At 40.1% G+C, this 24,476-nt stretch overlaps 1 protein-coding gene across 8 annotated transcripts in view; it reads right to left on the bottom strand.

The window, feature by feature from the left end:
• SNX9 (sorting nexin 9) overlaps nt 1-24,476 on the bottom strand; it is a 114,607-nt gene that overhangs the window by 23,636 nt on the left and 66,495 nt on the right. For 5 of the 8 annotated variants that reach the window (XM_077898317.1, XM_077898288.1, XM_077898298.1 and 2 more), the window contains exons 5-11: nt 18,892-19,051; nt 16,396-16,561; nt 14,731-14,881; nt 11,312-11,396; nt 9,104-9,229; nt 8,866-8,983; nt 1-131 (exon numbers count right to left, since the gene is read on the bottom strand). In XM_077898317.1, coding sequence (XP_077754443.1) covers nt 1-131; nt 8,866-8,983; nt 9,104-9,229; nt 11,312-11,396; nt 14,731-14,881; nt 16,396-16,561; nt 18,892-19,051 — 937 coding nt within the window. Of the gene's footprint in view, nt 132-8,865; nt 8,984-9,103; nt 9,230-11,311; nt 11,397-14,730; nt 14,882-16,395; nt 16,562-18,891; nt 19,052-24,043; nt 24,131-24,476 lie in introns of all 8 variants that reach the window. The other 3 variants (XM_077898334.1, XM_077898345.1, XM_077898353.1) reach the window with 2 other exon arrangements.

Here is a 24,476-nt window from a genome sequence, read left to right as displayed (position 1 = left end):
CTTTTCATCTCGGAAATTTAGAAATTGCTGGAAAAGCTCACTTTCTGAGATTACTGGGTGACGACACATCCTGGTCATCCACGCCTGGAGTCTCTCCATGCGCATTTTGATAAATTCTTCTTCAAAGCGACCTGCAAGGTGCACAACAAGAGTGACTTAAGATGCGGTGTAAAATGAGAATTGTCGTCACCACAAACGAAGATGTTTGTCTCAGCAGGTACTTGGGAGAAAGTCATTCAGTAAAAGGTAAAAGACCATGGCAGTTTTTCACTAACTTACAAACAAGCTGCAACACAGCAAATGCTTCAGAGAACCATGGGAAAGATACGACAGATGTTTTAGTTTACAACGATTCTGATTGAACAAGCTAATAAACTTTTTAATTGTGACAAGAAAAATCACAGCTACAAAATGCGATTTTCCTCAAGGATCCCTAAGCTCTCAAAAAATTTAAAAGCAAATCTTATCTGGGTATGAACAACTTTCTCTGTCTGATAAACTAAGACTATGCCAGTTCTGTGTGACCGTATGAAGCCCTATGGGCAAGAAAGGGGAAAGAAAATACAATTTAATGTCTTACAAAGTGCATAACATTTCTCTATTTATAAAAACGTGTCCAAACATTTTTAATTAAATCTCAAAAACACAAACAAATTGACTATTTTTGAAAAGTAATTCAGGACGGTGGTTTTTATTCCATCTGGTTTTAAAAATTAAAGCCAAAAATAGAAAAAGCAATTTTTCCATGAATGCAGTAGTAAAAGCTACTATCTCAGAACTTATGACCATTCTAAAACATAGCTTAATGAGTGATATTTCTATTTTAAGAGCAGAAATTCAGCTTAACAAATCTGACATACCAAACATCAAATGAACACTGAACATTTTTATAAGCTTACCAAATAAAACCACTAGTAGTTAAAAGGCTTCTGGAGATGAAAGTTCCAGCTACAGTTGAGTGAGGCAATCAGCTATTCCCATCCCCCCAAAATAATTATAAAACTGGACAGAACCCACCAAAAATAAGTGCTCTGGAAATCAACCAAAGGCACACAGCCATCTGAGAAGTGTTTATACTTGCAAAACTGCTAAACTTTATGCAAGAACCATGGAAATCTGCAGTGTTCTGTTTGGCATGAGGCTGCTCCCATCTCCTCCCACTGCCCCTGTGCCTCCCCACCCTCTCCTCGGCTGACATGGAAGCTCTACCAGTGTAGAACAGGCTGTGAAGACTGGCTGCTTCAGGTTCCCTGGTGAGGTGGAAGGCTGGCTTGACCTGGAGTGGTGGGACATGCCCATGCTTGGTGGTGGCGGCAGTGACAATCCAGAGGCTGGTCAAGATAAAGTGCCAGTGGTTCCACTAGCCAAGGTTGCATGGTTGGGTCAAGCATATTCCAGGCTGAAGCTGTGTGCAGAAACAGTGGAGGCCAGAGGGGATCCAAGCCAGGCACACACACCTGGCCAGCTCTGAGGTTGCACACACTTGTAAAGGAGACACAAAAAGGCCCACAAAAAAGCAAAAAGCCAGGGTAGCCAACTTGAAAATTATCTGAGCTTTGAATGCAGTCCCCTCTCCACACGAAGATCCATCAGCACAGGACAGAAGCCTAACTGGCTTGAGGCAGGCTTCCCACTAATCTACACAGACGCAAGGGTGAACCCCAGGAAGCCAAAGTTAAAAGAGGAAAAATCAGAATCAAGATTGCTAAAATTTATTCCCTAAAATGTTCAGTTTTCAACAAAAAATCAAGAGAGATACAGAGAAATTGCAGGGTATGACCCATACCAACAAAAAAGTAGTCAACAGAAACTATCTCTAAGTGTATCTGGATGTTGAATTTAGCAGACAAAGCAGCTTCTAGAAATATACTCAAATAACTAAAGGAAGCTATATTTTAAAATGTAAAGGCAAATATGACACGGAATTAAAACAAAGATTCTCAAGAACTTATAAAATATTAAAATGAAAAATTTGGAGTTGAGAATAACTGAAATTAAAAATTCACTCTAAGGGTTCAAATGCAGATTCAAGATGGCAGAAGAATCCATGAATCTGAAAACAGATGAACAGAAGTGATCTAATATGAAGAATAGAGAGAAAAAACTGGAAGCATCATGAATGGGTCTCAGAAAATAAAGCATACCAATACACTGGTAATGAGAGTCCCCAGAGGAGAAGGGAGAAAGAAGAAGAAAAAATATTTGAAGAAATAATAGAGGAAAGTTTCTCAAATTTGATGGAAACCTATAATCTGATTTCCAGAAGCTCACCCTGGATAAGATAAATATGAAGATATCCACACCAAGATACAGCAGAATTAAACTGCTGAAAGACAGAAATGAAATCTTGACAGCAGCAAGTGAAAAATGCCTCATTTTGTGTGGTGGTGGTGGTGGTAGTGGTATGTGCGCGTGTGTATGTAATCAGTGGAATAGATGGACTAGTCATCTGACAACAATGGAGGTCAGGAGCAATGGAAAGACATATTCACCATGCTGAAAGGAAAACTGTCAGCCATGAATTCTACAACCAGCACACCTATCCTTCAAAAATCAAAATAAAGACATTCCCATACAAACAAAGATGAGCAAACATTATATATATATATATATATATATATATATATATATATATATAGCAAATCTGTATTACATAAACAACAAACCTGTATTACAGAAATATTAGAGGAAGTCCCTTGTGCTAAAAAAAATACTACCTCAGGCTAAAAGGAAATTACCCAAATTCACAGAGAGAAATGAAGAGCACTACAAATATGTGGGTTAACATAAAATATGTATTTTTTCCAACTTCTTCTCTTAAGAGATATGACTGTAGAAAGCAATAATTATTATACCATATTGTTGGGTTTATAACAGATATAGATATAAAATATGACAGTACATAAACAGAGAGAGGGAACCAGAGCTATACTGGAGAAAAGTTTCTATCAATTTTACTAGAATTGAGTATTCATATGAAGTATGCTGTGATATTACAGAAAGATGCATACTGAGGCAACTGCTAAGAATATAATTTTTAAAATTTAGAGGAATGGGCAGCCCTGGTGGCGCAGTGGTTTAGAGCCACCTGCAGCCCGGGGTGTGATCCTGGAGACCCGGGATCGAGTCCCACGTCGGGCTCCCTGCAAGGAGCCTGCTTCTCCCTCTGCCTGTGTCTCTGCCTCTCTCTCTATCATGAATAAATAAATAAAATCTTTAAAAAAATAAAATTTAGAGGAAAAATGAGAGGAATTAAAACAGCACATTAGAAAATATTTCACACAAAAGAAAGGCAGTAAGGGAGGAAGAGATCAATAGTCAAACAATGTCAAAATGGCAAATGTAAATCTGAGTCAATAATGATTAAATATGAATGGTCCAAAAACTCTAATCAAAATGCAGAGGTTGCCAGATGTGATAAAAAAAAAAAAAGCAATCTCCAATAATGTTGTCAACAGGAGATACAGATTCAAAGACAGCAACAGACTGAAGTAAAAGATGGTAAAAGATAGGTCTTGCAAACAGCAACCATAAGAGAACTGGGGTGACTATATTAACATCAGACAAAATAGATTTTAGGGACACCTAGGTGGCTCAGTGATTAAGCGTCTGCCTTTGGCTCAGGGCGGGATCCTGGCATCCCGGGATTGAGTCCTGCATCGGGCTCCCTGCATGGAGCCCGCTTCTCTCTATGTCTCTGCCTCTCTCTGTGTCTCTCTCATGAAAAAATAAATAAAATCTTAAAAAAAAAACCAAAACAAAATAGATTTTAGCACAGGAATTTTACTAGACACAAAAGGACACATTTCATAATTATAAAAGAGTCACAACATCAGGGAGATATAACAATTACTAACTGTATGTATACCAATCACAGTCCCAGCATGATTAGTTCTAAATATCTACAAATTGAGTCAAATTTATTTGGAAAGGCAAAAGAAAAATAGTCCAAAGTTATTATGAAAAAGAACCAAATTGGAGAATTTATACTATGCGATTTAAAGATTTACTATAAAGTTACACTAATCAAGATAGTGGGGTGTCGGCATAAGGATGGACACACAAATCAATAGAACAAAATATAGACCAGAAATAAAACCACACAAATATGTTCAATTGATTTTTGACAAGATGTAAAGGAAATTCAACAGAAAAAGAACACTTTTCAACAGACAGTGAACTACTTGTTCCCAGGTGCATAACATAAACTTCTGCCTTATTACAGTCACATCTTATACAAACACTAACTTGAAATTCATCTAAAACTACAAAACTTTCTGGAGAAAATATTACTGTGAACTTGGGTTAGGTAATGAGGTTTTCATCATGATGTCTAAAACACAATCCATGAAAGAAACAATTGGTAATTTGAACTTCATGAGAAGCTTCTGTTATGAGAAAGACACTGTTGAGAGAAAGACAAGCCATGCTCAGGACAAATTATTTGCAAATCACCTTATTTGACAGAGGACTTGTTTCCAGAATATAAAGATTTCTCAAAACAACCTAATAAGAAATGGGCAAAAGATTTAAACAAACTCTTCGGGATCCCTGGGTGGCGCAGCGGTTTAGCGCCTGCCTTTGGCCCAGGGCGCGATCCTGGAGACCCAGGATCAAATCCCACATCGGGCTCCCAGTGCATGGAGCCTGCTTCTCCCTCTGCCTATGTCTCTGCCTCTCTCTCTCTCTCTGACTATCATAAATAAATAAAAATTAAAAAAAAAAATAAACAAACTCTTCACCAAAGAAAATATATGGAAGGGAAATGAGCACAGGCAAAGATGCTCAATACGGGAAATGCAAGTTAAAACTATGATGAGGTACCACTACATATTTAGTAGACATGTTAAAATAGAGGAAAATTGACACTATCCAAAGTGGAAGTAGGGATGTGGAGCCCCTGGTACCAGCCTCATCCTCTGCTGGTGGGATCCAGCTGCTTTGGAACAGTTTGGCAATTTCTTAAACATGAAACATACACCCGCCAAATGATCTAGTCATTCCACCCTTAGGTATTCATTCACCAAAGAGAAATGATAACTTACACTCGTATAAAAACTTTTATGTAAATGTTTCTAGCAGCTTGATTTATAAATGTCCCAGACTGGAAACCCAAACGTCTTTCAAGGAGTGAATGGATAAACAAAACGCATACTGTCGAGTGAGAAAAGCCAGAATCAGAGAACTACACACTGTATGCTTCCGTTTTTATGGCGAGGAGGGGAGGCGGGGGATAGGACAGACCAGTTCTCAGTTTCAGTGATCCATTCTACCTTTTTTTTTTTTTTTTAGTTTCTATTTTATTTATATCTGCTCTATATTACTTCTTTTTTCTGCTGGTTTTGTGCTTTGTTTGCTCTTCTTTTTCTAGTCCTTTAGGCATAAGGTTAGGTTGTTTGAGATTTTTCTTGCTTCCTGAGGCATGTCTAAATGCTTCCATTTATAACGATATTCTGGAAAAGGTAAAAATATGGAGACAACACATCAGTGTTGTCATGGGTTAGAACTAGGGGCTGGGGTTGAATATAAAAGGGCAGCTCAAGGGAATTTGGGGAAGTGATGGGACGCCTTGCCTTGTCCCTTGAACATAGTTGTGGTTATAAGACTGCAGTGGTAGTTGTCAAAATTCTTAAAACTATACACCAAAAGGAGTGAATTTACTGTACAGAGGTTTACAAATAAAATTTTAAAAGTGCAGCCATGGCCTTTCCTTTAGAAGTTACAAGTACAAATAAGCACAAATTTCTTTTAAAGGGAAGAGCATTACAGATCCACGTAGCAAAAACTCCTTACCTAAGAGGTGTCACTTGAACAGCATGATGGGTCTGGACACTTCCTATATAATAAAACACTTCAAATTTTGCACTTATTAGGAGTACAGATTAAGTGCTACAGAAGCTTAAACTATGAAGAAACAAAGTCTGAGCCCTAGGAAAGAAGTTGACCCACCTCCTGGGCAAAAAAAGACCCAGTAAGTCAGCATCAACCTGGCTTACACTGAATTCTCTATTAGGAGAAAGTGAGTTATACGAAGAGTTTATAACGTACTCATTGACTGAAATTAACTAATTATTAGTGATTCTTATTCCTCCTGAAATATTTTCTGACATTGCTGGTTTATTCTGAACTCTGACTTTAGATGTTATTTTGTACAGGTCAGGATTTTCCTACCAGGTTCCAGAGAACTAGAAAGAAGGTTAGGGGAGAGAGATTTCTAATTCCCCACTTTCAACGAATCTTAGGTTTTCACCAAGGATGGGAGAGTACCAGTCTGGCACCCAGGAATAAAACCAGATTCATCCAATACTATTTCACAATGAAGAAGATCTATCAACAAATAAAAAGCACTTGCTGTAAGTTTCTCAGAGATTGATTATCAAGTCCACAGAAATACCATGACATCATCTACTTGGCATTCCTGTTTCTTTTCTCCAGGATGTAAGTGAGAGGCGAGTTTATATAATAATGATCTTGTGGGGACCACAGGCAGGAGGCAAACGAGAGAGAGGAGAAATAAAGTGGCTTCTGTGCTTTTCGGTTTCCTCGGCACATATCCCAGTCAGTGAATCAAAGCTCAACTTTCTTCAGACCGAGCGGCTGTTGCTTTCTTGCTTTTCTAGGACATCCCCCTGGCTTCGGGCCTGCACTTTAAAAAACCAAACCTTGGTATGGGGGTGGAGAACTGTGACTCCATGATGCTTTAAAACAGCACTGAGTTATCTAGATTCAGAACGAACAATGTATTAAAGTCTAAAAGATAGGAGGAATCCCTACAGCCCCAAAATAGCTCATGAGTCTGTTTATTTAGCTACTACAAAGCACCTGTTGTGCTAATCAAGTTGATAAAGGATAGTATAAAATTCAGGAAACAGACTGAAAATTGAAAGCAAGGAGAAAGGCAGAACCAAACTTTTCATGGACATAAATTTGTAAAAGGAAAGCCGTGATTTCAAACAATAAGGATGACCAAGAGGAGCAACAGTGACTATCTGAGCTGGGCCCAGAACTGGGGGCCTGAGGACACCTCTGGGTGGAAGGGAGCAGCAATCCATCTACACCACCTGGCTGCCCTTCTGTGGCCTTCACTCAGCTGCTCTGGCTCTGCCCAGATGATGGCCACAACACATGATCCATCTGGCAACACAGCCTCACTCTCCACTCTCCTATGCACAATTTGAAATTTTTGAAAAGTTTTCAAAAAAAAAAAAAAAGTCACAATCAAAACAACGTCTTTAAAAAGCAAAACTCCATCTCCTCAAAAAACTTCAGAGAAGCCTAAGCGTACAACAAAGTAAAGCACAAAGTAAAGTTCTAAGGAGAAAAATAACTTTCTTATCCTAGGGTAACTCATTCCAGCTAAGGACTAGTTGATGAACATCTTGTGAGTTTAACAGAGCAAGCTCTGGAATGAGATTCCAATTCCTGAGCCAGCGGTGTTGAGCAGAGCCTGCTGGACGGCTCTGATGGGAGGCAGTGCATGAGCCGTGACATCTGGTTGGCAGGGACACCCGTGCCCCGCCTCCCCAAACTGAAAGCATCTGGAGCTGGCTCTGCCATCTGGCCGCCGAAATCCCCACCCTCTCTAAACTACCTGCATCTTACTCTTGCTGAGCGAGGACTAAGCCCTCTCCATCTTCCCTGACCCCCAGGAAAGAAGCCTTCCTTCATGCATTCCACACCTCCTCCAACTGAGTTCAGGTCAGCCTTTTGAGGTCTTGAGGCCTCTGTAGTGCTGACCTCTGTAAGCCTTATTCTCATCTTTGATTCTTTCCTTTCTATACTTAATAGTTTCACTTAGTTGCAAATGTTCTAGCTACATATTAAAACTCTTTCTAATCTTCAGTAAAGCTCAGCTTCTTTACACACTTTTATTCCAAGACAAACATACTGAGTTCTGAGTACTGATATTCCAGGCTCTATACTAGGCTAAAGATGTAAAACAACAAAACAGTGACAGTTCTCAAAGTAGACAGAAACAAATACTCTCTGACTGCATATTTACAAATGGCTTTGGTAGCACTGTGAATTATCTACCAGAAAATCATTTGAGGCACGGGGAGCAGGGGAAATAGGACACCCTAAATAAATGGAACAGGGTAATAATGATAAACAAAAACACTGAAATATTAATAGTCACCAAAATAATTGAGTGGAGAACTTGGCAACATCTTAAGTTAATACTTAGAGGCTCTGTGGCTTCTGATGCTTCCACGAAAACAACATGGCTAGACTGCATGACATGTTTACATCATTTGGATCATACATTTTTATTTCCATTCCAGGCTATCTGGATCATTTCTATTTTTTCAGGTGTCACTTTTCACATTTAAAAAATTCACACATTTCTTTTATAGGCAATCAAGTAGCAACAAGGACACAATGAGTTCGCTAGAACTTAAGATACATATACAAGAACTCTGATAGAAAATTTTATGAAGCACTCTCATTAGGTGTTTAGGTAACTTCCAAATACATGTACAGTATATATAGATTTATAGTATTTAGCCACTGTTTCTAAACTCAAACATTTTGTTCTTCTAGAAGATGGAAAATGTCACTACTGAGTCACATGAGGAAAGATGCTCTATCCACTGTCTTGTTTTTTTTTTTTTTTTTTTAATTTTTATTTATTTATGATAGTCACACACACACACACACACACAGAGAGAGAGAGAGAGAGAGAGAGAGAGAGGCAGAGACACAGGCAGAGGGAGAAGCAGGCTCCATGCACCGGGAGCCCGACGTGGGATTCGATCCTGGGTCTCCAGGATCGCGCCCTGGGCCAAAGGCAGGCGCCAAACCTCTGCGCCACCCAGGGATCCCCCTGTCTTGTTATTTGTTATCCTGAGTGTCACGTGCACTCACCTGTGACTTGCTTATCTGGAAGAGAAGGGATTGGAATGGCTGACCCAAACTTAACCAGGAGACGTTCATATAACCAGTCAAAGTGCTTATACCTGTGGTTTACGGATCGATTAGTGTTCTACAAGACAAGGGAAGGAGAAGAAAACATTACCAATGCCAACTATGGACAATGAAGAAAAAAGCAAATTTTAGCTAGGAATGCAAGCACAAATCTATTTTTGATAATTTAGATACTTACCGTAGGTGTTAACTGATATTCAATGTAGCTCTTCAGACCGTACATTTTGGAGCCTTTCCTGGGATCTGCTACCACACAGTCAAATGTAGAGGTAGGATAAACCCACATTGGGCCATAATCTCCAACCTACATAATGTTTCAGGAAGAGTTAATTTTGTCACATGGAAAAACAGTCAATATATTTGATATAAATTGTCAAATGATTTTCTTTTTAGGACTACAAGTCCCTTTGGAGGGTCATTCTTTCTCTTTTCTGTTAAGTTCTATAAATGCTCTCTATTCCTGATAAGGTTATATTTAAAGACTCACCTGCTAGGGCAAATCCTTCTGCTCCCCACATGGTCATCTCAGGTCATGGAGAAGAGAGGTCTATCTCCCTCCCCTCCAGGGGAGGCAGGATAGAACACAATTTTCCTCTCTCTAGTCCAGGTGTCTTAGTTATATGTGATGAAGGCCAAGTTTTTAAAAATTTCCAATCTCTCACAGACTAGTAGTTTTGTGGAATATAAAGTTACACACCTGGATGTCCTGACAATGTCAAATTTCCCTCCAACTTTCTCAATGCTTACTTTCATTCTCTGCATATTCAGTCCTAATTCTTTTTAAAGGTAGAAAGAAGAAAAAGTGGGGGTAGGGTACAGGGGTTCAGAGGTTATGAGGTCGGGAAGGTGACCAGGACCCAAACAATCTTACGAGGGGACTAGAGAGATCTTGACAATAAGCTACTATGAGGCCTCAAGAGGGAGCCCAGATCCAGAAAACGCTGAAAGCTGTAGAACAGGAGACTCTGACGAACTTTCCTCAGCGACTGGGACCGAGAGGCAATTCTGATCAAGTAGGGCCCAAGATCCAGGGGATTGCATTTTATTAGTGGGCAGGGTTACTGTGCCTTAAGAGTAAAGAACCATGGATCTGCTTTCTCTTGGCTTTCCGAAGACTCGAAGGCATTATCCTTCGGCTTCCCTTTCCATGCGAGGAACATGCATAGGCAGGCTGGCCTACAGGGTACATGGGCCTGGGGCCACCTAAAACTTACAGAAAAACTCTGATGTTGAGGTACTTTAGTTCCAACACTATCGTGCTTGTGATAAAGTCCCTTTTGAGGGCTCTTAGTCCTGTGGAGTTTTAAATTTAGTGAAAAGAATAATACATGTTCAGTAATTTACAAAAAAAAAAAATCTGAAGAAAAAATTTAAACATTAAAAATTTAATTAAAAAATTAAAAATTAAAATAATCTTTAGTCACTTAAGATAATTACCCCAAATTCACTTTGAGGGAAAAAGGATGAAAAGGGGCTCTTGGTCACAACACTTTTTTCTGGAGCTTCTAGGATTTCAAGCTTTTCAAAGATGTAGGAACAAGTAATAATAATTAAAAAAAATTCCAGTATCGTTTATGCATTTTATCAAGTTTCCCAGGACCTAGAGATGATAGAATAAGATGAGATGTTTCTCCAGCCTTGTTTGGGTTCATGGTGATTACGTTCAAGACTCTCCGGCAACCCCAACCCCATCCTACAGTTACAGGGTTAAGTCAATAGAGTCAAAAGATAGCCAGAGTTCTCTTTTCCAGAATTTCATCTGGAAATATAGCACTAGACAGTGCTTAGGACAGAACATCTATCAGCAATTGACATTTGGGTGAAACCAGAAAGCCCATGACATGTAATAATCAAGTTATTCTAAGAGAGAGATTCTTAATGGTGTCACTAATTCCTAGCTTTTACTTGCTAGCACCTTATTGTGACCTGACAGCTGGTTTATTGGAAGACAGACTAATTATTACCAAGGCAGTAAAAAGGGCATCTTTTGATAATATGCATGTACTTTGCCAGGGCAGAAACTAAATATTTGAATTGGGTTTATTAGCTAAATATACAGAGTTGGTAGAAAGACAGCATGTAAAAGATACTTCAAGACACCCTAGAGAAGAAAGATTATTAAAAGAATATACACTATAGGTGTGGTTAGTTCAGTTACTAATAATCTTAAAGGTAAAAATAAAAAATATCTACATATAATGGCTGGCATTAATTAATGCTAATTATCTTTAGCATTCTTACAATACTAATATATATTGTCAGTTATGTGGAACATTAAATCTGTTAAAAAATACCCTCCAGAAGACTAATAACCCTCTTAACTTTAAGGTATTATAAAAGAGCTTAATTAGAAACAAAGCAAGCAAACAAAAATGAGCTAACTTACAATGATAGGAATTTTCTCTTTGGGTTTTGCTAGTTGCTTGGCCAACAAATACTGTTCCATTCCAGGTTTTGCAAATCCAGGAAACCTAGTCATGAAGACAAATGTCGTGAGTCTTAGGTCTTTCCTCATAGAATTCTACAACTCTTGTCCTCATAGACTGAAATACAACAGTTTTAACCTTGTTCTGCCTTTCAGATGTACCAGGAGTAGGAAACTGGTAAATGAAACCTAATGTAATCAGATTGTTCAATGGCCAATTAGTCATTTAATTAGGCTTAATCTGGTAAGAGAACAGTTTGACTCCAGAAGGTGTGATATTTATGGGTACTCTATTTGCTTAACTGGATCTAAAACACTCTATCACCCTACAAAGAGTGAAGGGCAGCCTAGAAAATTGTCCCCCAGGGCACAGGAGGACAAAGTAGCAAGCATAGCCATTTGAGTTGAATACATGGGGCAGTGGCCACACGCCAACATTTCTGTATCCAAATTAAAGCTGCCTTTCAACATAATCCCTCTAGGAGGCCACAATTATTCCAAAAAAGCTGTCACCATTCATAAGCACTTGTGCCATTTCCTTTTAGAGTCATCTTCAGAACTGGTTTATGAGACACAAAAGAAAACGGGTCTCCTTAGTAAAGAGACCCCAAACATTCTAAAATTGGGAGAAAAGCTGGAATATACATACAGTGGTCCAACGCAGTATTTTGGACAAGTAGGGCAAGATTAATTTGGGTTTTAGAAGTGCTTTTAATAAATGGAAAAAAAAAAAGACTCTCAGGAAGCAAAATACCTATACTAGGGAAAGAAATATTAATTCTACAAAAAAACAGCTACACTACTTCTATTTCATTGATATAGCAAACTAAAGACCAATGTGATGGTTTCAGGGGCCCCTCCTTCATCCTCAAATGACTTACCTCTATCCTCTTTCCTCTAGACAATCTTTAAACACAGCTCATACAAGAGAGAACAAAGAGGGGTCTGGGAGCTGGATGGTCTTGGATTTGAATGCCAACTCCAACAATTAATAGCTATGTGACCTTTAGAGCTCTAGTCTCCTTGTGTGAGGAATGGGACCAATATGACCTGCCTTTTAAGATAATAAGCGAATTAAATGAATAAGGGAATTAAATGAAAGAGTTATATAAAGAGCCTAGTATATATACTCATAAATTAAAGTTATTTCTAATTATGTTATCATCTCTTTGAAAGTATTCCCTACAGCCTCAGGTACAGCTCTCTCTGTGCTTCTTCAACATTCTGAGAATACTTATGTATATAATGTATCATGCTTAATCACCATGATCCATTTACACATTACAGCAGACTAGAAGTACCTTAGAGAAAGTATTTGTATTTCCAGGACCTAGCCGAGTTATGGGAATACACTAAATGCTCAACGGACTAATCTGGAACAGTTATTAAAGAGTCTATACTTTTGCTAGAAACTACAGATGGAAAAATTGGGGAATTACAGAGAGTGACAATTCCTTGACTAAACTGTAAGCTTCTGAGAGCAGAGGTTCCATCTCATACCTCCTTCAGTATTCTCAGGGATCACAGCAAAACTCTAGGGCTGACTCATTTAATACCAAACGGCTGTGCAATTTGTTAATTCTTTGAGTATTATCAGGATGGATTCTTATAATGCTAAATACACTTAAATTTCTAATCTCCTTCTCTAGTGTAAGGTTTATGTTCCATGACTGGAATATAGCTGTCATATAAAATGGATTAACTGCTGAAAAACATTAATACCTTAAATAATTTTTATGACTGTTATGAGTGAGTCATTTATATATTAGTCTAGTTAAATAACACACACACACACACACACACACACACACACACAGGATTTTAAGTAGCTCTCAGCATGAGAGGCAGGGGGGTGGGGGCACATCTCAGAGGTTCCGGGTCAAATTAAGACTCCTTTGATTTGGTTTCAGCCCGAACTGAAGTTTTTGGGCAGACAGAATTTTAAATTAAAGCCAGCCTTCACTTCACTTCAGAGATAAGGAAACTGAGGTTCGAAAGGGTTACCCAACTTGCCCAAGATCATACAGCAGACGAGAGAGCAGTGGGGCCCCAGAGAGGAGGAGAAAGCAGGGTCAGGAGCCTGGGCAGGAGGCAAAGCCCTGCCTCACTCGCCAGGAACTCCTGGCCACACACGTGTTGCAGAGTCAGTGCTTCTTCACTGTCCAAATGGGACTGAGAGATACTTTAGAGTCAAACAGGTTTAAACGCTCTTATACTTCAGTTTACACAGCACCCTACTTTACATCACTGCAGACCACACTGAATACTTCACGTTCCACTGTAAGAACTAGGATACAGTCAATATGAGTGACTAATTGTATCATGCATGCAGCTAAGCCTGAAAATACATAATGGAAGAAAGTGATAAGTAGGGATAATATGTGGCTAAAAGACAACTCATTGTAATCACCTGAGGCTATTTAAATATACTAAGGGGGAACTGGGATGATTCAAACTTATATAGGTAGATCTAGATCCAGACTCTGACATCTAGATATACAGCAAACCTTATGTTTGCAACTTTTTCCAGACATATTAACATTCTTTTCTGTCTGCTTTGAATCATGGACTTGGAACACGGAGAAAAAGTGGCAGTAAGTTTAGAAAAACTTTATGAAACACACTGCTGTAAGGAGAGCATCTGAAGATACTTAGGGAAGTCATCAATTCTAGCTCCTTCTAGCTACCCTGGGGTGAACTACAGGCTCATCCAGGACCCTCCCCTGGAGAATCCCAAAGTGCTACATCCACTTTCACCCCTTCTCACATACTTTCCTGTGGGGATTCTACCTTACAAGTCTTGTTCCAAACTCTTCTTATCGTTTTAATCTAAGAGAAATCTAGGTGAAATCAAGTCTTAAAACATACCAGGCAGAGTAGCTGAGAGACTGAGTGATTGATCGGGATCCTGACTCGATCACTTTATCATCTGTGTGAGCTTGGACACTTAACCCCTCTGGGCTTCTGTTTTTCCCACAGTGGAATAGAGATTCTATGCACCACAGAGGGATACGAGGGTCACATGACAGCACATAGAAACCACTCTGCATGATGCCTGGCACACAGTGAGTGATCGACAAACAGTAAAACATTTAAAGGAGGGTTATTATTATTAATGTTATTTTTAGCTTTCCTGTGACATCAACAAGACCTCAACATGTTAAGGTAAAAACAGTATTTGGCAGATCATTAAACAAAACAAGTATTTCACCTTAAAATGATAAAAAAAATTCTTTAAATAAGCTTCTAAAGCTAAGATCCAAAGAGAAATGATCAAATGACACCCCAAACTTCAGAGATCCCAGAGAAGAGGAAGCCTCCTCGGACCTCCTGTCTGTTTCGGCATGGAGTTTGCACTCCCCAATGCTCCTTGAACCTACTTGTTGAGCGGCAGCTTCATGGAGGAGGAGCCGGCACGGCTGTTGCCCCGCTGAGCACCCCCTGCTTCTGCTGACTCTGAATCCTTGAAGTAAGGAGCAGCCGACTTGGGGTCGTCCCAGTCTTCGTCCCACTCGTCGTCATCACCAGTTGCTAGGGGTGCGCACAGAAGATCACCAGTGAATAAAAATGGAATAAACATTGAATCACTTAATTTTCTGACAGTAGCTACTGACTGCGTTAGTCAATTAAGAGAGGAGAAAAGGTGTAGCACAGGATTATAAGGCAGATGTGCAGTGTAGGCTCTCTAGTGGGTTCCAGAGCTCCAACTGCGGATTCTGCCTTTTAGTGCAAAAGACAAGTCAGAAACAATGAGGCTGTCAAAGTAACTTCAGGGAGGTGTGGACTAGGAGCAGCTCTGTGGTGGGTCCAAAGGGCAACGCCTGAACACGGATACCTCTCACTTTATAAACCTGCAAATAAACAGATCCAACACCCTTTCAATCATGAACACTGGGAAGGAAGGATGGGGGACATAAAGATCCTTGAAAAGGAATTAACACTGATGACAATGCCGGTAAGGGAAGGACAAGGGTGTGCAGAAGGAAGGGGAAGAGAAGAAATGAGATGGGGGAGTCAGCAGCGCCTGCAGCCTCCTACTCTAACTGTGGTCTCTGGGGGGCACACTGTTGCCAGCCTTCCCTGCCACTTCCTTCTCCCACTGTCTGGGCCTTTGTCTCCCTCCTGAATGGGTCCCATGTCCTCTTGCTATCAGGCCCTGGGGTCTCTGCCCTAGGGGTGCCAAGAGAAGCGGAGAGACAAATGCCAAAATGAAAATGAAAAACAGAATGTACTGGAAGGATAAGGGCTGAGCTAGTACAGAACTAGAGGTCAGCTGGTGGGTCATAGCCCTTCCGCTAACTCATGGCTCCTGGGCTACAAGAGGACCCTGCACCCTTCACATCTCCTCCATACAGGTTCCCTGTCACCAGCACATTCAATTTTCTGCGTGATGTGCTCATACACAGGTCATAAAAAAAGTGAGAGGCAGATCTCTTTTTAATTTCAGACCAGACATAAATACCCTTTTGCTTAATTCTTGAACTGTTTCCCTTCTACAGATTCCTTTTGCCTCTGTACTTCTATTAAAGCCAGGTAGTGAGGGAAAAGATAAAACCATTAAGTCAGAGGTCATAAACCAGCAGGTGATAAGTCATACTCGATCTGTATATACATTTTTTTGGCCCAAGGTTTTAAAACAAATGTGTGTCAGCTAAGACTCTGGAGTGGGAAGATGACATAAAAACGGAGATTTCTAGTCTCCAGTACTGTGGAGACCAGGAAGATTAATGGGGGTCTCCCACAATGGCATCAACCTGCTGGCAGCAGGAGGGTGACCCCTTCTGTCTCCCGCAGCCACTGGGCCGCCTGTTCTGCCTCACGCACCTGGCCCCTGTAAGCGTTTGTGACTCTACGATGGATGATGGAAGCTGTGACTAGAGATTATAATTAACAACTACCCACTTCTGAGTCCAGAAATCTAGGTTTGCTATTAGTGAATAAGAGTACCTGAGAGCGCACCTTTGATTAAATTCTATTTTTAACTCGGACGCCTTCCCTAGTCACTCTAAGGGTGGGCTGATCACCAGCAGAGCCCCCTTCCTCACCTGGTCCTTGGTAGGCCTGGGGGTGACCAAAGGCGGTGTCCCAGTTATTGGAGGTGTTTCTTTGCGCTGCGGCCCCCTCTGGCTTGGCTCCCCACCCATCAGTGCTGTCCCAGTTTCCAGATGTGGAAGCATTCCAGGCTGACCAGGGGTCATTGCTGCTGCTGACCTATTGTTAGGGTTAAAAAAAAGGAGAAAGATTATTTGTGACTTCTTAAAAGCATTACTCAATTCAGTAAGAATCATGTAACAATCAAATACAATAGGGGTGCTGGAAAAACGAACATAAGTTCAAAACAATTTTAAATTCAAATAATAAATTTTACATTTAAATAGATAAGGAAAGCACAAAAAGCAGCAAAAACCTGATTTGTTGTTGTTGTTGTTGTTAACCTTTGGCACTATTTGCTGAGGAACCCGACAACCAGTAACAAAGGAACAATTACACGCGGCTGCTCTACTCCCTCTTTCTCCTTCCATCACTCCCAGCAACTACTTTTCTGAATCTATATCCATTCCTGCAGACGTTTTTATCCTCCACTGGGTATGTACACATTCATAAATAACTTTTATGTTCTTAAAACTGACCTACACAACATTACATGGGACTTCTCTCTTTTCAAGCTGTCTTGTTTTCAGTTAGACCATGTTTTTGAGATTATACATGCTGATGAGGGTCTGTTGGATTCACTTTAACTGTTTTGGAGTAAATCCATTGTATTTTTGACTAGGTTTTTATTTTTATACGAAAAGTAATACCTTCCCAGTTTAAAAAAAAAAAAAAAACTCGAGCAAAACAAAAGGATATGCACTTCAAAAAAATATGTCTACCACTTAGGCTGCCATTCTCTCCACACAACGACCTCTAAGGAATTCCCTATATATACTTAATCAAACATCCCACCCACAGAGATCTTTTTTGCTTTTAAACATCTAAGTGGACCCAAATTATACTTTGCACTGGGCACTGGTATTTGTTTTTTTTTTCATGTAATGGTCTGACACATTCTCCGTGGTCCATCAGCACATACAGGTGATGTGGCTCTTCCCTGTGGCCCCATGTCATCTGCTGTGTTTAACTTCCACAGTCTAACAAGCATATGCTGATGCTCATGTATTCTGCTTTCAGCATTTTGCTACCATAAATAATGCCGCAATGCACCTCCTCATACACCATCCCCCATGTGTCCAATACATTTATGTGAAATTCCCAGAAGAGAAATTGGTGGGGTAATGAGAATGTGCTTCTTCAGTGGATAGATTTTGTCAAATTGCTTTCCAAAGAGATTGTATAGTTGCATCTCTGATTTGTCTGGAATTTCCTTCAGTGGAAGAAATAATAATATGGGAATCTGACTTAATTTTTTTTTGTAGTCAGTCTGTTGGCTTAGCATCATTTAATGAAAAAAAATATCCATCTTTTCCCCCCACTGAGTTGAAATGTCACCTTAATCATATACTGGACTTGGGCCTACTTCTTGACTCTTTCTTGTATCCTAGGAATCCGTTTGTACAAATACCAAGTGACCTGGGAGCCTACTACACAGAATACCATTAGCACTTTAGCATAAATCTTTTATTGGTTTATTTTCACACATGAAATTTAGCGTCAGCTTATTATTTTAAAAGTGAAACAATCTAAATTTTTGCACCAGAATGTCAAATTTTGAAAAATGTGTCAATTTTCTCTTGTATCACTTAAACTTACAGATAAATTCAGAGGAAACAAAATAGTGCCTCAAAAACAAAAAAAAATAATAATTTCAATATTGAATCCATTTGTCTAAGATCCTGGAATAGCAAATTTACCCTTTATTTGAGTCTCCTTTCTCACATTAAAAAAATTTGATGTTAAAAAAAAAAAAGTAGAGAAAGAGAGGGGGATTTGCAAGAAAGTTACCCACGCTAATAAGCCTCATGTTCTAGAATGCTATCATGGTGGGACTTTTTAAAATTCTTCACTGACAGATGGGGGGACAACTGCCTGCAGCACACCAGGAGCATAAAAAACAGAGTGTATGTTTCACACGTGGAAGTATGATTCCATTCAATCACTTATACCTTCCAAGACAAAAAGTGAAGTTTCTAGTGATTTTGTTCTAAGTCCAATATGAACAGCAGGCGGACATTTCATCCATATGCCTGTGAATTTCCTGAATCTACAGCTGACATGGTGATACTCACAAGCCCCTCTGGCGGATACTGTCAATGACGGCAGTCATGTTAAGGGCCTGACAATCACATTTCATTTAAGAGAATCCCTTCCTCCCGTGGGTTTCGTTAAGGGAGGAAGTTATACTCAGCTACACACACACACACACACACACACACACACACACACACACACACACACAGTCTGTGCCCTCCAAACTCTAAACTATGAGGTTTTATTTTCAGAATAAGTACTTCCATAAGTACAGAAATTCTGGACAGTAAGAGGACAATAAATACAGACATTCATTTGTCCAGTATGTCCATCAAGTCCTGAGTAGGCCTCACCATGAAATGATAGGCACAGTCAGAGGCAAGGCTTCTGGTCAGGCTGCCAGGCTGAAATTCTGGTTCTACGTCTTGCCAGCCGGGACACCTCAGGCTAGAATTCGCCACCAGGCAGCCTGCCTCAGATTCAGAAAGGCCAATTGGAGTTATAGGATGTAAACTGAAAAGGAACAAAGGGTTATAAAGTACAAGAGGAAGACTGAAGCTCAGCACTGCCTGATGTTAAGGCTATCATGTCAGCAAAGAAAGATTTTCATCAACATCAAGGAAACCATCAGATGTGAACTATTCAGAGCAAGTGTTTTTTTTTTTTTATTATTTTTTATTTACGATAGTCATACAGAGAGAGAGAGAGGCAGAGACACAGGCAGAGGGAGAAGCAGGCTCCATGCACCGGGAGCCTGATGTGGGGACTCGATCCCGGGTCTCCAGGATCGCGCCCTGGGCCAAAGGCAGGCGCTAAACCGCTGCGCCACCCAGGGATCCCCGAGCAAGTATTTTTAAAAGGAAAAAAAAGTTCTTTTGAAAACTATTGTGTTTAAATGAAAACATTAATTTGAAAAGATATAGGTACCCCTGTGTTTCTTGTGGCTTTTTTTTTTTTTTTTTACCATAGCCAAGATATGGAAGCAGCCACGTGTCCATCCATAGATGAATATAGACACACACACACAGAGGAGTATTACTCAGCCATCAAAAAGGATGATTTTTTTTTTCCATCTGAAGAACACGGATGATGCTGGAAGGTATTATGCTAAGTGTTAAGTGAAACAGTCAGAGAAACACAAGTATCTTATGATTTCATACATGTACAGAATTAAAGAAAAAAAACAACAACGAACAAAGAGAAAGAAAGACAACCGAGAAAAGACTCTTAAGTACAAAGAACAAACTAGTGGTTGCCAGACAGGAGGTGGGCAGGGGATTGGTGATCTATGAAGGGGATCAAGAGGATACTTATCAAGATGAACAGTAAGAAATGTACAGAATTGTGGTATCATTAGATCTGAAATTAAAATAACACTTTCTGCTAATTATACTTAAATTTAAAAATAAGTCAATGAAATTTACAAAAAAATTAATTATGGTAAAAATAAACGAACTACTTTGTTTATAAATTGCTTGTAGTAATAAGTATATTATTTGGTCACCTATATGATCTCAGCCTCTGCCTAGGTTATGAAATACTTAGAGGCAAATCTAGTAACTATGTGCTGCTTTCTCTGTTGTTTTTTTCCTGGGACATTCCCTCTATCTTGCTTCAAGGTGACTCCTGCTGATGCATCTTTCTTTCTTTTCTTTTCTTTCTTTCTTCTCTTTCTTTTCTTTTCTTTCTTTCTTTCTTTCTTTCTTTCTTTCTTTCTTTCTTTCTTTCTTTCATTTTATTTATTTATGAGAGAGAGAGAGAGAGAGAGAGAGAGAGAGGCAGAGACACAGGCAGAGGGAGAAGCAGGCTTCCTGCAAGGAGCCCGATGTGGAACTCAATCCTGGATCCTGGGATCACGCCCTAAACTGAAGGCAGATGCTCAACTGCTGAGGCAACCAGGCGTGTCCATTGGACATGTCTCCACTTTGATCACAGACTTCTCACTGTTGCTCAGATGGTCTTCACTGACTTCCAGGGCCCCACCTCTAAGATCAATTACTAGTAGCGTCTAGTATCAGTTACTAGTAGCTCATACTGCCTGCGTCATTCTTTCTCCAAACGACCTTCCTATGAGTTGGCCTCTGACTTCTCAGTTTTCAATCCCCAATATCCCCTCTGGGGCGCCTGGCACAAACATTTTCTGGGTGCCAGATCCTTCTAAGTCCAACCCCTTCTCTAACATCCTGGCTACAATGACCTGGTTTAATGACCCTGTGGCCTCCACCTTCTTTGCCCTCAACCCAATAACCCTCATGTCCCCCCAACTGCAGGCATTTGGCCAAACAATTGGTTCTTCTCCTGAGCTAAGGCTTTAAACCCAGAGTGGCCTCTTCTCTCCTTTCTTCAGGCTTTCCTTTCTCTCGTCTCCTGCCAGGTCCTCATCCTCTTCCTTGTCCATCTTTCATGGTACCAAACATACCCTGACTTTTTTTTTTAATATGTTGTTCTTGATCATTTGTATCAAATACTTACTATTCTCTGTCAACCATGTGATTAAGAACCTGGTGGAATAAATTCTGAACTCCTCAGTCCACGAGTCAAGACCGAACTTATCTTTCCATCATACTCCCATTCTCATTCCTCACCACTGATCCTCACTACACTTCAATCTTCACCCTCTCAAACTTTCCTGTATCTTTGCCTTTGCTCACGCTATACTCTATCTGCATGCAAAGCCTTCTTCCTCAGTTTCTCAAATGTTGTCAAAGTCCTGCCCTACTCAGGGCCTGGCCTCAGAGCCTGCTGGCCTCACATTCTCCCAAAGTCAGTCTCCTACTGGAGTTACTTTGTATCAGATGCTCACTTCCACTAGTAACTTATGTCTTATTTTAAAAACACTTCCCCCAAAAGATTCTCAAAATGCTTTACATAAAGTGGCAAGGACTCACTTTTTTTTTATTTAAAGTGGTTAATATGATATTCTTCTTCTTTTTTTAAGGCTTTTGTGACTGGCTTTGTTGTTATTATTTTAAGTAGACTCCACATCCAGCGAAGAGCCCAATGTGGGGCTTGAACTTATGACCCTGAGATCAAGATCCAACCTGAGATCAAGAGTCGGATACTTAACTGACTGAGCCACCCAGGCACCCTGGATTTTTTTTTTTAAATGATGTTCTTGATGATTTGTAGGAAATATGTATTATTCTTGACAGACACATTTTTTTCACAAAGAAGGAAATCAGATTTTCCTTATGTTCAGTGACTTGTGTCTTTTCTAGAAAAATAACCTGCTGTGGTTGATCACAAATGAATCATTTTCAACACGTGACACTACCATTCTCTTAAAATGGCAATGACTTACAAGGTATAAAGGCCTTATCAGCATAGTGTAGAAAAGCTGGAAGAATCAGACAGACATAGATGGATAGAGGATGGACAGATGTGTGACAAAGCAAGAACAGTAAAATGTTAATGGTAAAATCTAGAAGGCGAGTACATGATTATTCACTAGGAAATGAATTTAACTTCTCGATGCTTCAAATTTTTATTTTATTTTATTTTATTTATGATAGGCACACAGTGAGAGAGAGGGAGAGGCAGAGACACAGGCAGAGGGAGAAGCAGGCTCCATGCACCGGGAGCCTGATGTGGGATTCGATCCCAGGTCTCCAGGATCGTGCCCTGGGCCAAAGGCAGGTGCTAAACCGCTGCGCCACCCAGGGATCCCTATGCTTCAAATTTTAACAAAATGTTGGAAAACCCAACAATCTGTTCATACACTCATTCTGTCTTCTGAACTCCATTACAGTGTATGCAGGGGACACAGAGAAGCACTGTGTCCATCAGGGTCACCAGCATTTCCTGTTGCCTATGAACATTGGGGCCTGGCATGTAGTCAATTCTTAGTAAATTATTTGTTGTATAACACACTCCCAAAGCATGTTTGTTTGAATCTCTATCATGAATGTATATTAATCTGCCTTGCACCGAACTGGCTGATATGTCTGATGCTCTCCCAGCCCCCATGCCGACTAAATTAAATGCTCCTTATGGCCAAGAGCAACACTTTCTGCTGACCTAGCATTCTAAATTTAAGGGCTATCCTATCCTAACCTCATACGGCAAATAGAGAAATTCATTTATACTGGCCTTATGTCACAGGACATTTAAATTATCCACTAAAAGGATTTATAACATAAGGTAGCTGTAGAGCCAGAAGGGCCACAGAATGGAGCCAGAGTGGCCATGCAGGGGTAGGCAGTGATGGGCATTCATGAGATGATCACCAGAGGAAAGCTGTGCATCTTCCAAATATATAATATGGAGTAAGAAGGGGCCAGGATAAGAATACCAGTCCACTGGGTGAATTTTCAATCCCCTAATGAAACTGTAGGATTTGACTTGCTATTTCACGTGGGCACAGTGGTTAAGAGGTTAAGAGGTTAAGAGGCTCTTAGAGCTGTCTAGGTTTGAATCCTGGCTTTATCACATACTAGCTACATGACCTTGGGCAACTTACTTCACCTTTCTTTCTTTTTATAAGTTTCCACACTTATAAAATAGATATAATAACGTAACTTCCTCATAGCAGCTTTATAAGGATTAAATGATATAATGCATATAAAGCACTTAAAACAAAACATGGCCTGACCCATAGTTTGCATTCAGTAGAGTAGTGGTTCATTACATGGTGGTTCATCATTACATGGTGGTTCACCTAGAATATAAGGGAAAGAATGAACACTAGCAGTTCTTTGAGTAAATCCCCATGTAAATAGCTCACCTATTAGTTTACACTTTAGGGGAAAAGATCAGAAGCTATTATTTCCCATGGTTTCAACACTAGATCACGTTAATAAAGAAACTTAATCAAAGAGGTGATAACAGCCACTTGAGATGTTTTCTATTTTAGCCAATGATCTGTTTCCTTCAGAAACATGAAAGAAAGAGGAAGAAGACAAATGGCTCACCATAAAGTTCAACAGCAACTCTTAATTCTTGGGGCACTCGGCAGCACAAACATTTTCCGGGTGCTAGATGCTAGATCCTTCAAAGCCCAACCCCTCCTGGCTACAATGATGGTTTAATGAGCCTGTGGCCTCCAACTTTGCCTTCAAACCCAAAATCCTTGTGCCCCCACCAACCACAGGCATTTTGCCAAACAACCCATTCTGCTCCTGAGCTGAGGCTTCAAACCCAGAGCAAACCTCTTCTCTCCCTTTCTTCAGGCTTTCCTTCCTCTCTCCTCTTGCCAGGTCTTCATTCTCTTCCTCTCCCGCCCTTATGGTACTGAACAGCTCCTGACTGTCAACCACATGAGTAAGAACCCATCATTAGCTCTTGAGGCCCATGGAATCATCCTCAATCAAGTCTCAGTGACAAGTTCTGCTAGGAGCAAATCCCGGCTGCTCTTCTAAATCCTACCTATTCTACCTGTAGGTCTCCATGCCCCAAGAAGGCCTTCAGGGAGATATTTCACCTGAAACAGTCACCTCACTTGTGGAAAAAGTTACTCTGAGGGGTTTCAAACATTTATTTCCTCTTGCATTCAGGTTTGAATTTTACCTTATTTATGGTGGGAGAAGGAGAAGGTGAAGAAGGTGGTGACTGGCTGAGACTTTCAATACAACCAATCTGAGCCAAAATATCCACCTTAAAACAAAAAGGGTGCTCAGTAAGTGGAAGAAAAAAAAAAAAAGAGCATACCATAGCTTTTAACTAGAAACAGCAAATTCATGGCAGGGCTAGGTTCACTAGAACATTCTTGCATGCTGTTCATTCAGAAACACTGCATGCAAAAGCAAAGCCCCAACTGTATAGGAGTGGCTTATCATCAATGCACATTCTAGAGCCTGCTGTGGTCACATCACCGTATCACGGAAGCACTAAAAATAATCATAAGCAGCGCAGGAGGGATAGAACAAATTTCATGCAAGTCATATAGTCAGTGAAAGAGACTCCAGAGGAAACACAAAGCCAAGCTTTTGAAAATATTAAG

Source organism: Canis aureus, chromosome 1 (assembly GCF_053574225.1).
Source record: "Canis aureus isolate CA01 chromosome 1, VMU_Caureus_v.1.0, whole genome shotgun sequence".
Classification (NCBI taxonomy): Eukaryota; Metazoa; Chordata; class Mammalia; order Carnivora; family Canidae; genus Canis; species Canis aureus.
This window is presented reverse-complemented; position numbering and strand designations above follow the sequence as displayed.